This window comes from Macaca nemestrina, chromosome 7, assembly GCF_043159975.1.
Source record: "Macaca nemestrina isolate mMacNem1 chromosome 7, mMacNem.hap1, whole genome shotgun sequence".
Classification (NCBI taxonomy): Eukaryota; Metazoa; Chordata; class Mammalia; order Primates; family Cercopithecidae; genus Macaca; species Macaca nemestrina.
The window spans coordinates 160,143,143-160,159,344 of NC_092131.1; the positions used below are offsets into that span (position 1 = coordinate 160,143,143).

General features: G+C 58.7%; 1 protein-coding gene across 1 annotated transcript in view; it reads left to right on the forward strand.

Moving 5' to 3' along the window:
* Positions 1 to 1,802: 1,802 nt before the first annotated feature.
* LOC105491829 (spectrin beta, non-erythrocytic 5) overlaps positions 1,803 to 16,202 on the forward strand; it is a 46,928-nt gene continuing 32,528 nt past the window's right edge. Inside the window, exons 1-15 of the mRNA XM_071067047.1 lie at positions 1,803 to 2,018; positions 2,239 to 2,406; positions 5,106 to 5,222; positions 7,189 to 7,346; positions 7,849 to 8,077; positions 9,239 to 9,870; positions 11,795 to 11,933; positions 12,054 to 12,286; positions 12,540 to 12,693; positions 12,807 to 13,007; positions 13,133 to 13,342; positions 14,053 to 14,247; positions 14,949 to 15,101; positions 15,396 to 15,526; positions 15,760 to 15,999. Of these exons, the coding sequence (XP_070923148.1) occupies positions 1,803 to 2,018; positions 2,239 to 2,406; positions 5,106 to 5,222; positions 7,189 to 7,346; positions 7,849 to 8,077; positions 9,239 to 9,870; positions 11,795 to 11,933; positions 12,054 to 12,286; positions 12,540 to 12,693; positions 12,807 to 13,007; positions 13,133 to 13,342; positions 14,053 to 14,247; positions 14,949 to 15,101; positions 15,396 to 15,526; positions 15,760 to 15,999 (3,176 nt within the window). The remainder of the gene's footprint in view (positions 2,019 to 2,238; positions 2,407 to 5,105; positions 5,223 to 7,188; positions 7,347 to 7,848; positions 8,078 to 9,238; positions 9,871 to 11,794; positions 11,934 to 12,053; positions 12,287 to 12,539; positions 12,694 to 12,806; positions 13,008 to 13,132; positions 13,343 to 14,052; positions 14,248 to 14,948; positions 15,102 to 15,395; positions 15,527 to 15,759; positions 16,000 to 16,202) is intronic.

Sequence of the window (16,202 nt, forward strand, 5' to 3'; positions counted from 1 at the left end):
TGAGTGGCCCATGGAGAGCACCCAGAGTGAGGCAGGCAGACTGGCCTGGTTAGGTAACCTGGCGGGCTTCAAAGTCCTAGCTGAGGCAAGGTCTGGCAAGTCTGAGTTTTCCTTCCCAGGCGGTGGGAGGCTTCACAGGCGTGAGCAGAGCTGCACTGTGGAAAGGTGCAGGGTGGTGGTGCCTAGGCTGCCGAGTTAGGGGGTCGGTGACAAGGACCCACAGGGCAGTGAGGGCAGAAGGGGGATGCACGGGAGGACCACCACTGCAACTGCTGAAAGCAAGGAAGGAGCGCAGGGCGTCTGGAAGCCAGCCGGTGCAGGAGGGGCCTGGCAGGGAGAGGACAGCAGGAGAGAAAGTGTCTCTCAGACGCAGGGAGCTGCACCCCACCCGAGACCACGGCACCTCTCAGCGTCACCCCTGACTGCCTGCAGTGGGCCCAGGCGGTTCAGGTGTGACTCCCTAGCCCAGCTCTCAAGGACGGGCTCAGCTGCTGTCTTACTGTGGGCTGTGGCTGCCAGGAGCACCTCCCTGAGGAGTGGGCTGTCGCTTCAGAGACTCCGGGGCTACTGGGAGACACCCACAAACACGCACCCCAGCCCACACTGCTACCCTGAGTTTAGCCACAGGCGGGCGAGACCACCAGAATTAGAACCTGCCTTCACTCTGGCATGCAGTCCACGGCTGCTCGGGGAGGAAGGGATAGACGCCCACCAGCTCCCTGTGCACCCCTGCCTCCGAGCCCTGGGTCACGGCCAGCTCTGTGGAGCCCAGAGTTAACACCATGTCTCTCATTTTGGAGGAGACTCCACAGCCCCAGCAGTTCCAGGTCGCCCCTTCCTCCGGGGAGCCTACCCTTCAGCCCCAGGCTTGGCAGGCTGCACCTCTGGCAGGGCCTGGAAAGCCAAGCACAGGGTGTGTGAGGCCCTCAGTCTATGGGCTGTTCCCTGGGGGTGAATGAGAAGACCATGGCCCAGGACGCTCCCTCATACCCTTGCCCTGGGTGTTCACAGAGAGGCCCCACGAGGATACAGAGGGCAGCCTCAGATTGGGAAGTGCGTCCACAGGCTTCCCACAGAGGCTCTGCCCTTTGGTGCCTCCTACGCAGACTGCAGCACCCCCACAGAGCTCCAACCCGGGGTGGCAGGACCACCCCAAGGGCCTCTGCGTCCTGGGAGCCAGGACCCCCACCTGGAGTTGGGGAAGTTGCTGGCGGGGAAGGGAGGATGATGAAGGAGGAGATCATCTGGCAATGGCCCTGGAGCATTCTTGAGCCACCCCCTCCCAGTCTGGGCCACGCCCTGTGGCAGGTGGGAGGACAATGTCGCCTGTGTGCCGTCACCCCAGCACGCTGGCTCAAGGGGAGGGCTGTGGTGCGGTCGCACTCCGGCCTCGGCCTCTCCTGATGTCCCTCTCCCTCCCTGCACAACCCCTGCTATCTGCCATCTCCATCCATCCAGCAGGGTCGCCTCCACAGGACCCGGGCGTCACCAAGGTAAGCCGTTTCCTGTCTTCCTTCCACCTGCTCCAGTCACTGCGGTAGAGGGACCTGGCAGCAGGGGCTCTGGAAAGAAGAATCTGGAAGGTGGGGTGGGGCAAAGGGGACCCTGGGACATTCAAGCACAGGGGATCAGAAGCACTGGCCCTTGCCTGGCTGGTCTCCAAGCTGCAACCACCATGAAATGTGAGGACAGTCTGGCAAGGCAGGACCCCAGGCCCCTGGCACATCATCCCCTAACCTGCATGCCCTCCAGGTTTAGGGGGCTGTCCAGCAGTTTCTCATCCCCAAAGGGCTGCAGGCCTGATGGCTGGTCAGCCCCAGAGTCCCCGGGAGCTCCTCGGAGCTGCAGGGCGCTGCAGCAGGAGGCCCAGCACGAACCTCCGGGTCCCGCCCAGTCCAAGTCTCACCGTGGACTCTCAGTACGAGACGGGCCACATTCGCAAGCTGCAGGCCCGGCACATGCAGATGCAGGAGAAGACTTTCACCAAGTGGATCAACAACGTCTTCCAGTGCGGCCAGGTGAGTATAGCCAGCTGTGACCCACAGCCCACCCGTACCATGCCCCCAGCTCTGGCCAGTGGCCCTCGGGGGCGAGCTGTGGGGTCATCTGCCTGAGGCCAAGCTGAGGCCAGAGCTCCTTCTTCCAAGGCAGCTGCTCTGGGTCACACCTCTCAGGTCCCAGGATGGGAGGACAGGTGAAGCTGGGCTGACCCCATACCTGCCGCCGTCCCCTCCCCAGGTGGGCATCAAGATCCGGAACCTGTACACAGAGCTGGCTGATGGCATCCACCTCCTGCGGCTGCTGGAGCTTATCTCAGGGGAGGCCCTGCCACCCCCCAGCCGGGGCCGCCTGCGCGTGCACTTCCTGGAGAACAGCAGCCGAGCCCTGGCCTTCCTCAGGGCCAAGGTGGGCCCCAGGGAAAGGGGTCTGGGATGGTGCTGGGGCAGGCAGCTGGGACAGGCTGAACTATTGGGTCACCTTTCCTGGGCCAGGTCACAGGGCAGAGCAGAGGAGCTGGGGCCTGAGTACAGGGGGAGCAGCTGGGACACAGAGGAGCAGAAGCCAAGCCCTCCTCGCACAGCACCCCTGACTTGGAGAGCACCCAGCTGGCCGTGGCAGGAGCGATCCATGTCCCTACTGGGGTGGAAAATGTCACTCTGTCATAAGAGAGACTCACAGGATTCTAGGCCGAAAGAATCTTAGGCTTTTCATTTCACAGATGACAAAACAGAGGCCCTGAATTATTTACCAGGCAAGATCGATGGTTAACCGGCCAACAGAGCCCAGATGTGGGGCCATGGTGGGCTGGCATCAAGTGGGAAACAGAGGGAAGAGACGCGGACACTAAGACGGTGGGTGGGGAAGAGGAGCAGGGCCTGTCCTGGAGAAGGAGGGAGGAGGCCTCAGCAAATGAGGGGAGCCAGAGTTACCTGAAAGAAAGGGACAGGTCAAGGAGATGGCCGGTAAAAGGAAGCCGGAGCTCGAGGGACAGAGGGACCCTTATGGCCAGGGTAAGGGGCCTGTGCAGGGGTGGGGTGGAGCAAAGGGATCACTGGGAACCAGGAAACGTGAAGACCAAGGGCTCCTGGAGGTGCTGTCCCTGGAGGCTGTGAAGTCACTGAGCTGGGCTTGGCTGGACAGAGCCTGACTGTGCATTTCCATCACTATGTCCTGGAGTGGAGCTTCTGTCCAGCCTCCTGGGGTACTGGTGTATGGGAGGAAAGCCAGGGAGGGGAGAAACCCAAGCAAAGGGAAGGGGAGCGACCGCTGTCCTGAGCAGGTGCGAGAGCAGAACTCTGCCAGCTGCAGAATGCTGGGCCCTAGTTGATCCAGGGACAGTGACCCTGTGAGCCAGTCATCTCCCCTCCAGGAATGTGGGAGGGGTGTAAGTTCCATAGCCTTTGTCAGAGGCATTGCAGCTCTCCCCAAGCTTTATATACAGCATGTCACTGATACCTGTGAGGGTGACATCCTCGTCTCCATACACATAGGAGGCAACTGTGGTCTGGAAAGGACGAGAGAGTTGCTGCAAACACACAGGGAATGTGTGGCAGAATGAGGGATGCACTCACTTATGGAGACGCTCCCATGCCCTGGGCATTCTATGCAGGCACTGGGCTACACTAAGCAAAGCCCAGACCCCCACCTCGAGGCATCTGGCTTCAATGGGAGACAGGTTCATTGAACCCAGATCAGCGGTGTGCTGGTAAATGTTTAACAAATGATTATCTGGGGGAAATAAAAGCTCCAGTGTGCTGTATTCGCTGATCCTGTGGCGTTAATACCCCAGCACAGTGAGTTTAAGTCACCAGCGTGACATCGCTCAATAGGAAGTCGGGAGGATAGGCTCTCAGGAGCTGGGAGGAGCAGACAAACACCCCACTCCCCAGAGGCTCCAACTCTAAGGCAAGGTGATTGACACACCAGGTGGAATCCACCCCAGGAGCACGGATATACCAAAGCTTACCCAGGGGGACACCCAGGGCTGCAGCTCCTCCCACAGGGCTAGTAGTGGCCGGGTGAAGCCAGTTGCCCTTCAGGTCTTAGGGAATGTCTCACTCGTTTTCTTTCTCCATTCGGTACTTACTGATTGATTCCCTACTGTGTGCCACTCCACTAGGATACATCAGAAAACAAAGTCAAGATCCTCACTTGAGCAGGGCAAGGGGATCGAGAGTGTGTATTTGGGTGGGAGAAATAGTCCTTAGGTTTCTATGTTAAATAAAGTGGTCAGGCTAGGCAACATCTGCGTGAAGAGTCAAAGGCAGGGAGGTGAATCGCCATGCAGTTATCTGGGAGGATACTTTCAGACAGCAGGCACGGCCGTGCAAAGGTCTGAAGTCCTGTGCTTAGAATCCCACGTAACTACAAGAATCCGATGGGCTTGGAGCTGTGTGGTTCCACAGAGAGGAAGATGGAGCCAGAGGGGGCTGGGGGCCAGACCCTGCGGGACTTCTCCCCTTGACTCACCCATCCTCCCTGTCCACGTGGCAAGATGTAGGGCAGAGGAGTCTCAACGTTGGTGTACTTAAGAGCCACCCAAGGGGTTGTTCAAGTGAAAATTCTCAGGCTCTGGCCCAAGGCAGTCTGACTGGGTGGAGCCTGGGAATCTGGATTTATAGCTGGCCGTGTTGGAGCTGGAACAGATGAAGAAGGCTGAGATCTGGGTGTGAGCCCAGGGACCCAGCCACCCCTGGATATCCCAGGACACCCTGGGAGATGGAGGCAGACAGTTGCTATTGTCTGTTGGGCTCACACATTGACTGTTATGACCCCTCATTTCCAAACCCTGTAGCTGAACCACTGATTTTGGCCCAGGTCTACCTGTAGCCCACACACAGGGGGTCCTGCTGCTCTAGCGGCCCAGCCCAGTTCACCAGGTTGGGGTTTCACCCAGGTGGGCTTGAGGCCATGGCTCCAACCAGGCGGGACGCCTTTGCTTTCCTGGACTTATCCCCTGCCGGCTTCTCCCTGGGGGACCTCCCGGCTGGGGCAGGATAGATTCCAGGACCCTCCCATCCCGCAGCTGGCACCCTAAGCTTTTGGTGACTGAGTCCTCTCTGGACATGGGCTTCATGGCTTAGCCCAGCCAACTGTGCCCACAGGTGCCAATACCACTCATTGGGCCAGAGAACATCGTGGATGGAGACCAGACACTCATCCTGGGACTCATCTGGGTCATCATTCTGCGTTTCCAGATCTCCCACATCTCCTTGGACAAGGTATGGCTCAGTCCCCAGCACCCAGCACCTGGTGACTCAGCCCAGCCCTCGCCTCACCTCAGACTCCTGGGGACTGAGAAGTTCCATGCAACTTTTATGATTCCCATAGGAGATCTTGGAAACTGCAAAGTCAATATTCACTCTTCAACCATGGGTGAAGAACCCAGGATACCAGAGATACTGTAACGTTGTAATATGCTAAAGTGAGGGCCAGGGCCATGGGCTTCAAACCAGGTCTGGGCAAGTCATTCACTAGGGAGGGTTCACGGTCACTGCCAGCACCCACTTTCACCCCTGTGTGTTGCTCCCCACTTGGCACTGAGGCTCTGTAATGTCCATTATACCACAATGTACTGTTGGGAGAAATGCAGTGTGTGGAGGGAGTCCCAGCTCTGGAGGTTTACAAAGTCCCCGGCACCCTACAGACCAAAGACAGCGTTTCTTTCATGGCCCCCCGCTTCCTCCATTTTACCTCTTTCCCCCGCACTGGATCAGAAAGACTGTAAACTCTTTGTGGCACAGGCCTGTAGTCCCAGCTCTCGGGAGGCTCAGGTGGGAAGATAAACTGAGCTCAGGATGTCGAGGGTGTGGTGAGCCGTGATTGCACCACTGCACTCCAGCCTGGGTCACAGAGTGAGACCCTGTCTCAAAAAAAAAAGAGTCCTTATACTTATCCTTTTTCATAGTTTCATGATTTCCAGAATGCCACCTAAAACTCAATTCTAGTAGGTAAGGAAAGTCAACCTGGAGAATGAAACCCTCATGAAAAGAAGCCACACATCTGGTACAAGTCCAGGACGGCCTGGAAACTCAGGGCCTGAGCCCCAGGAGGGCAGGAGAACTGTGCGTCTGCAGGGCTGAGCATCTATTTGAAGGCTGGAGGGGCAGATGGATTTCTAACTGACCTCAAGCCCTTTCAAGAAGCCATACTCACCTCCCCAGGCCCCTGGCCAGTTTCAGGTGCCCCCTGCAGCCTAGGCCCCTGGGAGCAGCACCGTCTCTGCCTGTCTGCAGGCCCCTCTGGCCCTGCTTGCCGCTGACTCAGATGTGTTTGGGCTCAGGCTAGCCCTGCTCCCTCACAAGCCATCCCAGCATTTTCCCTAGTTCTGTCTGCCAGCCTGGCCCCACCATGCAGGGTACTGGGGCCTGACCTCACTAGGACCCAGGGCCTTGAGACTCCACTCCCTGTCATGTGGGCACCATGCACATCCTTCCTACCCAAGCTCTGGGGCCCAGAGGGCAGGGGAAGTGCAACCCGCTGAACCTTGATATTTTGAGTTTATAAACAGGAAGTGAGGCTGGGCGTGGTGGCTCACACCTGTAATCCTAGCACTTTGGGAGGCTAAGGCAGGCGGATCACTTGAGGTCAGGAGTTTGAGACCAGCCTGGCCAACATACTGAAACCTCGTCTCTACTAAAATACAAAAAGCCAGGCATAGTGGTGTGTCCCTGTCACCCTAGTTACTAGGGAGGCTGAGGCAGGAGAATTGCTTGAACCTGGGAGGCGGAGGTTGCAATGAGCCGAGATTGCACCACTGCACTCCAGCCCATAACATCGGGCCTGGCTCACAGAAAGCCTGCAGTGACGGGACCCAGTCTCATGAAACCCAGCCACAATCCCATGAGCCCGAGGTCAGTTAGCACAGCACCTGGCCCATCAGAGGGCTCAAAAAATGGGAGCTGTTGCTGTGTGGTCACCTGTGGTCATGCAAAGCCAGCGCCTCTGCAGGGACGGCTTTCCCTTGCGCCACTTCTTTGGAAGGCCTGTCGCTCTCACCCCCAACCCCTGCCCACCGTGGATGAAATTGGGTAAAATCAGATACTCTAAAGAGAGGAGAGTCACACTGACCCTGGGCCGGGGAGAAGCAGGATCCGGCTGTGGCCAGCCTGCCTCTCCCACAGCCTGTAGGCTGTCTGCCTCCCCACCCCATCCTTGCATGGTGACCCTGCTGCCCTGTCCTGCCAGGAGGAGTTCGGGGCCAGCGCAGCCCTGCTGTCCACCAAGGAAGCCCTACTGGTCTGGTGCCAGCGGAAGACAGCCAGCTACACCAATGTGAACATTACCGATTTCTCCCGAAGCTGGAGCGATGGGCTGGGCTTCAATGCCCTCATCCATGCCCACAGGTGTGACCCCACCCTCGTCAAGAGGCCTCCACCCACTGGCCAGTGATGCCTGGGTTGGGTCCTCAGCCTGCCCATTGTCCCACATCTCTAGGCTTGAAGGAGGGAAAGTGGACACAGATGTAGAAGGGGCTGATGTCTGAGTCCCTGCTCTGGGTTAGCTCCTTTCCCTTCCCTAGACAATGCCACGAGATTGGCCAAGTTTACCTTTGACCCCAGTCTTCTGCACTTCCTGTGCCCCCCAATTCTATTCATGTTCTTCACCTTGGCAGCACCTTCCCTTTGGAGGTTCCCCCAGCCCCCCAGCCTGGTCCCTGTGCCGAATGAACCCTCCTCTTTCTCTATCAGAGTCCTACTCCTTCAGCAGGGCCTCAGATAACTATTGGGAAAACGAATTCACAAGAAGATGTGAATGGCCAATAGGAGCATGAGTGCATTTAAGAATCTACTGAAAGGAAAGCAATAGGTTCCTGCTGGTGAAGAGCCCTTCTCGCTCTCTTTCCAGGCCAGACCTGTTGGACTACAGCTCCCTGCGTCCAGACCGCCCACTGCACAACCTCGCCTTTGCTTTCCTGGTGGCTGAGCAGGAGCTGGGCATCGCTCAGCTGCTGGACCCCGAGGACGTGGCAGCCACACAGCCAGATGAGCGCTCCATCATGACCTACGTCTCCCTCTACTACCACTACTGCTCCCGCCTGCATCAGGGGCAGACTGTCCAGAGGAGACTCACTAAGGTGGGGGAGAAAGGAGGGGTGGGGTGAGCAAGGGCTCCAGAGGCAGACAGGCCTAAGCATGAAGCCTGCCCTGCCACGTACTAGCTGCGTGGCCTTGGCCAAGTCACCCAACTTCACTGTGCACCCTCTACCACATGGAGATGATGCTGCCTGGATGACAGAAGGCCCTTGTGAGAGGCCGGGCGCAGTGGCTCAAGCCTGTAATCCCAGCACTTTGGGAGGCCAAGACGGGCGGATCACAAGGTCAGGAGATCGAGACCATCCTGGCCGACACGGTGAAACCCCGTCTCTACTAAAAAATACAGAAAACTAGCCGGGTGAGGTGGCGGGCGCCTGTAGTCCCAGCTACTCGGGAGGCTGAGGCAGGAGAATGGCGTGAACCCGGGAGGCGGAGCTTGCAGTGAGCTGAGATCCGGCCACTGCACTCCAGCCTGGGCGGCAGAGCGAGACTCCGTCTCAAAAAAAAAAAAAAAAGAAGGCCCTTGTGAGTGTTCCAGGGAGCACGGGTCATGGGCCCAGCATGGTGCCTGGCATACAAGGGAAGCCAGGGGAGGAATGGCCCCTCCTGGGCCTCTCCCTTCTCCCCGACTCTCAGGCTATTAAGCTTCTAATGGGATTAAAAGGCTTAGAGAGCCAGGATTCTGCAAGGACAGGCACAGAAGAGGCTCTGCCGGCTGGGGCCACACAGAGTTCATGTTTCTGGGGGGCTTTCTTACTCTCTGGACACGATGGCAGAGGCTGAGGCCTGGAAGTGCTCTTCTCAGGGTGGGTATCTCAGTTGGGGTGTGGGTGGGGGGGACACAGGCCAAGGGCTGTCAGCTGCTTTGCGGGGTGGGGGGTGCAGGGAAGGGAAAGGCGGCCTAGAAAAAGAACAGCAGCCTGAAGGGCCTCAACCCCCACCAGTGAGGCCAAATGGGTAAAACAAGAGGAGGAAGGCAGGATAGCCTCGCCCTCAGTCATGGAGAGGGCCCCAAGCTCCTGGGTCTGAGTGTGCAATGCAAGCAAACCCAGTTCTCCGGGGTGGGAGTACCACCACTTCAAAGGATCTTCGGCTCAGAGAAGTAGCTTACAGCCCACCTGGGGAACTCTGGCTGGCACTCAGTGTCCACTCCAGGGCCTGTCCCGAGAAGGACCCTGACCCTTTCCTACACCCTCCACCAGATCCTGCTTCAGCTCCAGGAGACAGAGGCGCTACAGACCCAGTACGAGCAGCTGGTGGCCGACCTGCTATGCTGGATTGCAGAGAAGCAGGCGCAGCTGGAGGCGCGGGATTTCCCAGATTCGCTGCCCGCCATGCGGCAGCTACTGGCAGCGTTCACCATCTTCCGCACCCAGGAGAAGCCACCCCGGCTGCAGCAGCAAGGGGCTGCAGAGGCCCTGCTCTTCCGGCTACAGACAGCACTCCAAGCCCAGAACCGCAGGCTCTTCCTGCCTCCTGAGGGCCTGGGCCTTGCAGAGCTGTCCCAGTGCTGGGCAGGGCTGGAATGGGCAGAGGCCGCAAGGAGCCAGGCCCTGCAGCAGAGGCTACTGCAGCTGGAGCGGCTAGAAACCCTGGCCCGGCGCTTCCAGCGCAAGGCAGCTCTCCGGGAGAGTTTCCTTAAGGATGCAGAGCAGGTGCTGGACCAGGCCAGAGCCCTGCCAGCCAGCCTGGCCACGGTGGAGGCAGCCATCCAGAGGCTGGGCATGCTGGAAGCTGGCATCCTGCCCCAGGAGGGGCGCTTCCAGGCCCTGGCTGAGATTGCAGACATCCTCCAGCAGGAGCAGTACCACAGCTGGGCAGATGTGGCCCGCAGGTGAGCCCCAGCACATGAACTCTCCTCACAACTGGCTGAGGCTCTCCTACCACACCCCCATCCTTCCATGTCATGTGCCCATTCTGTGCCAGAGAGGAGAGGAGTGATTTATGGGTTCAGGGCTCCCTCTACAAAGATCTATCTCCCAGTGATGCTTGCAAGTCCACCATCAGTAATTCATCCCTATTGGTAAAGCACTTTCTAGGTAGCCTCTGATTCATCCACTAAACAAGAATTGATTGAGTGTCTACTACATCCCACACACTGTGCTAGCTGCTGGAGATTTAGTAGAGAAGAGAACAAACAAAAATTCCCTCCCTCATGAGCTTACACACTACTAAGGAAAACAGACAAATAAGAAAAATTCATAGCATATGGTAATAAAGAAATAATAATAATAAAGGAGAGGCTGGGCACGGTGGCTCACGCCTGTAATCCCAGCACTTTGGGAGGCTGAAGTAGGAGGATGACCTGAGGTCAAGAGCTCAAGACAGCCTGGCCAACATAGCGAAACCCCGTTTCTACTAAAAAATACAAAAATTAGCCAGGCATGGTGGTGAGTGCCTGTAATCCCACCTACTCGGGAGGCTGAGGCAGGAGAATCGCTTGAACCTGGGAGGCAGAGGTTGCAATGAACAGAGATGGCACCATTGCACTCCAGCCTGGGCAACAGAGCGAGACTCCATCTCCAAATAATAATAATAATAATGATAATAATAACAATAAAGAGGATAGGGGAATATGAGGTGCTAAGGTTGAGTCGCTAGAGGGGATTCACTGGGAAGTTGACTTCCAAGTAAAGACCAGAAAGAAGTGGGCAGCTGGCCATGCAGACATGGGAGACAGAGTATTCTAGGCAGAGGACACGGCAAATGCAGTGTCCTTTCAGGCGAGCGCATGCCTAGCAGGTTTGAAAAGTAGCCTGAAGGTCAGTGTTGGCCAAAGTGAACAAGTGGCAGGAGCTGAGGTCAGGCGGGCACAGGGGTGAGGGGTGGGGATGGAGGTCAAGCCCGGCCTTGCAGGTACAGTAACGATTTGGTTTTTACTCAGAGATGGGAAATTAGTGGAGGACTTGAGCAGAGGAGTGACACGATCTGACTTTTGTTTTGTGATGCTCACCTGGATGTCATGTTGGGAATAGATCCAAGGGGCAGAGGCAGAAGCAGAGACACCAGTTACAAAGCTATTGCAGTAATCCAGGACGGAGCAGCAGTGGTGATAAGGGGTGAGGTTCTGGATAGATTTTGCAGACAGTGCCAAGTAGAATTTGCAGACAGATCAGACGTGGCCTGTGAGAAAATGAGTTATCAAGATGTTAGGCCGGGCCCGGCGACTCACGCCTGCAATCCCAGCACTTTGGGAGGCCAAGGCAAGTGAATCACCTGAGGTCAGGAGTTCGAGAGCAGCCTGGCCAACATGGTGAAACCCATCTCTACTGAAAAGACAAAAATTAGCCAGGCATGGTGGCCCATGCCTGTAATCCCAGCTACTCAGGTGGCTGAGGCAGGAAAGTCACTCGAACCTGGGAGATGGAGGTTGCAGTGAGCCAAGATTGCACCACTGCATTCCAGCCTGGGTGACAGAGCAGATTCTGTCTCAAAAAAAAAAAAAAAAAAAGATTTTAGTCTGGGCACCTGGAAGGATGGAGTTTTCATCAACTGAGATGGGGACTGCATGCAAGGTAGGGGGCCCTGACAGCCTGATCCTTCCAGGCCCTCCTTCTGGCTTCTCTGCATGTGTCCAAAGATAGGACACACTGCCCCTCCCACCCCCTGCTAGGATGCTCTCAGAATCCATAGGCCTTGCCCCAGCCACAGAGGTCAGACTCCTCCAGGGCAGCCAAGCCCCATCACGGACCGGGAACCCTGAAGTAGCTTCCCTGCCCCAACCCAGAGGAGATCTCCCTTATTCTCACGTCCTCCAGGCAGGAGGAAGTTACCCTGCGCTGGCAGAGGCTCCTTCAGCGTCTGCAGGGACAGAGGAAGCAGGTGGCAGACATGCAGGCTGTGCTGAGCCTGCTGCAGGAGGTGGAGGCTGCCTCCCACCAGCTAGAGGAGCTGCAGGTGGGCACTGGACCAGCAGGCCCTTGGGAAACACAGCAGGAGGGGGGACTTCCCCAGTGCCAGTGCTCAGAGGGACCCAGCACTTTGGGGCCACTGCAATGACCACTCATCTCTGGCCAGGGGCCGGCCAGGTCCACCGCCTGTGGGCAGCAGCTGGCAGAAGTGGTGGAGCTGTTGCAGAGGCATGACCTGCTGGAGGCCCAAGTCTTGGCCCACGGAGCCCATGTGAGCCATCTCGCCCAGCAGACAGCAGAGCTGGACTCCTCCCTGGGCACCAGTGTGGAGGTGCTGCAGGCCAAGGCCAAGACACTGGTCCAGCTCCACCAGAGCCTGGTGGCTCTTGTCAGGGCCCGGTAAGAGACTGCCCCAACTCTTCCACCTTTCCCAGAACTTTTCTGTAACCCAAATTATCTCCTGCCCAGGTTAAAGTACTGTTGGCCTGGCAGTTTTCTCCATACTGACCCTCACTTCCAAAACCTCTGTCTCACCTGTTGAGTCATCCAGGGAAAAGAAAAACCCTAAGGGGAGTGTCTAACGCCTGAGGGGAACCCACTGCCCATGCCCCACTACTCCCCATGTCCTTCAGTGGTCCCTACTGTTCCTCAGGCGGGCCCTGCTGGAGCAGACCCTACAGCGGGCAGAGTTCCTGTGCAACTGTGAAGAGGAGGAAGCCTGGCTGAAGGAGTGCGGACAGCGGGTGGGGAATGCGGTCCTGGGCCGGGATCTCAGCCAGATCGCAGGCACCCTGCAGAAACACAAGGTGGCAGCTCCCCGTGCACGCCCGCCAGTCGCTAGCGCTGCACCCTTCCCTCTCGGCCCCCGGGCCCTCCCCTGTTCTTCCTTCACTGAGCCCCCTGCTCTGCCCGCCGCTAGGCCCTGGAAGCTGAGGTCCACCGCCACCAGGCCGTGTGCGTAGATCTCGTGCGGAGGGGACGCGATCTCAGCGCCCGCAGGCCCCCGACGCAGCCGGATCCCGGGGAACGGGCAGAGGCCGTGCAGGGCGCGTGGCAGCTGCTTCAGACCCGGGTGGTGGAGCACGGCGCACGGCTGCAGACAGCCCTGCTGGTCCTGCAGGTAGCGGGGCGGGGTAGGGGCGGGGTAGGGGCGGGGCCCAGCGAGGCGGGGGATAGGGGTGCCGGGACCTGCCAGCGCTCAGCCGCGCCCCTTCATCTACACACCCCCCCGACCCCCTCCTGCAGTACTTCGCGGACGCGGCGGAGGCGGCTTCGTGGCTGCGCGAGCGGAGATCCTCGCTGGAGAGAGCGTCCTGCGGTCAAGACCAGGCGGCCGCGGAGACGCTGCTGCGGCGCCACGTGCGGTTGGAGCGCATCCTGCGCGCCTTCGCGGCCGAGCTGCGGCGGCTGGAGGAGCAGGCGCGGGCGGCCTCGGCCCGGGCGTCGTTGTTCACGGTGCGGACGGGGGACAGGGAAGGTCGCCTGGTCTCCCTTGCTCTACTGCCGCTGGGCCACACAGAGGACAAAAATGGGAGGGCCTTTGTGGCCTCTGGCCTGGAATTCGTGGCCTTCCCGTGGCTGTGGGTGTCCCTCACCCTAGTCCTCAGGGGCATCTCACCTGTTGACCTAGCCCAGAAGTATTGGAATCCTGTCTGCCCACGCCGACCGAGGGCATCCAGATACAGCCTGACCTGGCTCCCGTTGCTGGCAGTTTCAGAGCGTTAAGCAGTTTCCTCCAGGAAGGTTCCCTCCACTTGCATCCAGGCCGGTAGTGACCCTTCAGCCCTGTTTGGCTGTCTCTCCTGACTTAGCCCTCCTTGGTGGTTTGGACTCATCACTGCCTCAGACTGCCTTCTGACACCCCTTGCTCAGTTCATTGAGCCCCCAAAGTTCTTTAAAACACGTACAGCTTGGCTCACAGCCCCCATTCAAGAAGCTGTGTGTGTAGCACATGATGTGGAAATCAAAGCCATCGGATCCTGTGCTCACATTTGGCCCCTCGACTCTCAGCCCCAAGGAAGTTTCCTGTCCCCCAGACCCATGTCCCACACACCCCTTGAGCTACAGCTCAGGCCCTCCAGGTCTCAGGGCACAGAGGCAGGGGTGGCCAAAGCCCCTGCTGCTTGATGGGGCCCTCTCTAGACACGCTGCCCTCTGTCACACAGGTGAAGTCTGCCCTGAGCCCTCCAGGAGAAAGCCTGAGGAACCCAGGGCCCTGGAGTGAGGCTTCCTGCCACCCTGGGGATGCCTGGACGACGGCTCTCCCAGCTGAGCCTGACCCTGACTTTGATCCCAACACCATACTCCAGACACAGGACCACTTGGGTCAGGACTATGAGAGTGTGCAGGCCCTGGCAGAGGTAACACTTCTTTTTTCAAGAAATGCTCGAGTCCTTACCCTGTGCCAGCAACTCCTGCGCAGTGATCCCAGGGGAGAAGGCAGTGACTGACATGTTCCCTGTCCTCAAGGAGCTTTTATCATGGCCAAGAAGATGTTAGACAACTCATTAGACGCAGGTGTGATGGGATCACCTGAGAAGGTAGCCCAGGTCAGGCTGGAGGTCAGGGAAGACACCTTGGAGGGAAGGACTTTAAAGCTGAGGCTTGAATGAGAAACAGAAAGCAGGTAAACCCAGGGGTGCTGGCCAGGACCTGTGCAAAGGTAGGAAGGGGGCCCAGTGGAGGAAGGGAAGACCCGGGTGCCCGCAGCACAGACGCTGGGGAGGCCATGGCCAGAGGAGAGACTAGAGAGGCAGGTTTGGGTGGAGCAGGCAGAGGGAGCGGTGTGGATTTCACCTAAGAGCAGAGCTGGCACTGAGGGGTTTCAGCAGGGCAAGGCCAGACAGGAGCACACTGCCAGGTCCCTTTACCCTACCCTAAGCCCTTGCCAGCTCCCTCCAGGTGGTGCCAAGAGGCCTCTGAGAGAGGATGTGGGGCCCAGCAGTGAGGCAGGGACCCCCTCTGGCCCTGACCCTGGGCTCTGCTGGTGGGCTGGGATGGGGAGGAGCACCCCTTTGACCTTCCCCGACCCTCACCCCAGCCTTGGGCCACCTCTCTCCAGCGCCGCAGGGCCGGGCTGGAGGAGGCCATGGCCCTGTTTAGCTTCTGCAGTTCCTGTAGGGACCTCCAGTTGTGGCTGGAGAAGCACACAGCGCTGCTCCAAAGGGTGCAGCCCCAAGCTGACATCCTGGAAGTCACACAGCTCAAATATGAGGTACAGCCCTGGGAGCTTGGCACCTCCTCCTCGCCTTGCCCCTGCCTCCCTGTGGTCCGCTGCTGTAACTCAGTTCTCCAATTTAACTACCGTCCTGCCTGGGGGAGGGGAGTAGAGAGCTGGCCTGAATTTCCAGGGCCTCCTGGCCCTTAAGACTCAGATGGCTGTCCTTCCAGGGGGAGGCAACGTGGGCACCCCTGTAGCAAAGAGGACCACTGAGGTACATCATAGGCTTGAGGGGAGTGCGGAAAAAGAAAAAGCCCCCCAAGAGGCCTGGGTCCTCCTTTTCCCTAGAACTTCCTCACTGCCCTGGCTGTGGGAAAGGGCCTCTGGGCTGAGGTCAGCAGCTCTGCTGAGCAACTGAGGCAGAGATATCCTGGGAACTCCACACAAATCCAACGACAGCAGGAGGAACTGAGCCAGAGGTGAGAACGAGGCAGGAGTGCAGGTGGCGAGGCAGGCGGACGCAATGCCCAGCCTGGGCCTGACTCACCTCCTCCCACCGTGCCAGGTGGAGAGGCTGGACATGTCCAAGGCACAGGGAAGGGGCAAGGGACAGCCAGTCTGGCAGCTTCTGTCATGTGAGGCTCTGGCCAAGGCTCCAGGATGGATGGGGAGGTGTCCCCGTGGTGGAGACAACCTCGTACCCTCTGCCCAGGTGGGGGCAGTTGGAGGCGCTGAAGAGGGAGAAGGCCGTGCAGCTGGCGCACAGCGCGGAAGCGTGCAGTTTCCTGCAGGAGTGTGGACCCACACAGGTCCAGCTGCGAGACGTGCTCCTCCAGCTGGAGGCCCTGCAGCCGGGGAGCTCAGAGGACACCGGCCACACCCTGCAGCGGGCCCAGAAGACGACTCTGGTGTTGGAGAGGAGGGTCCACCTCCTCCAAAGGGTGGTCATAAAGTACGGCCAGTGCAGTGGTGGCACTGGGAGGCAGTGACGACCATGGGAAGGCGTGGGCAGGGTAGTGAAATGAGGAAGGGACAGAAACTGGGCTGGGGAGAGGACAGGTAGGAGGGGCTGTCAGAAGCGCTCTGGCAAAGGTAGGGGGATGATCAGCAGAAAATGCTCCTGGGGACAGGAAGAGCCCTATGTTCTTGCTGCCC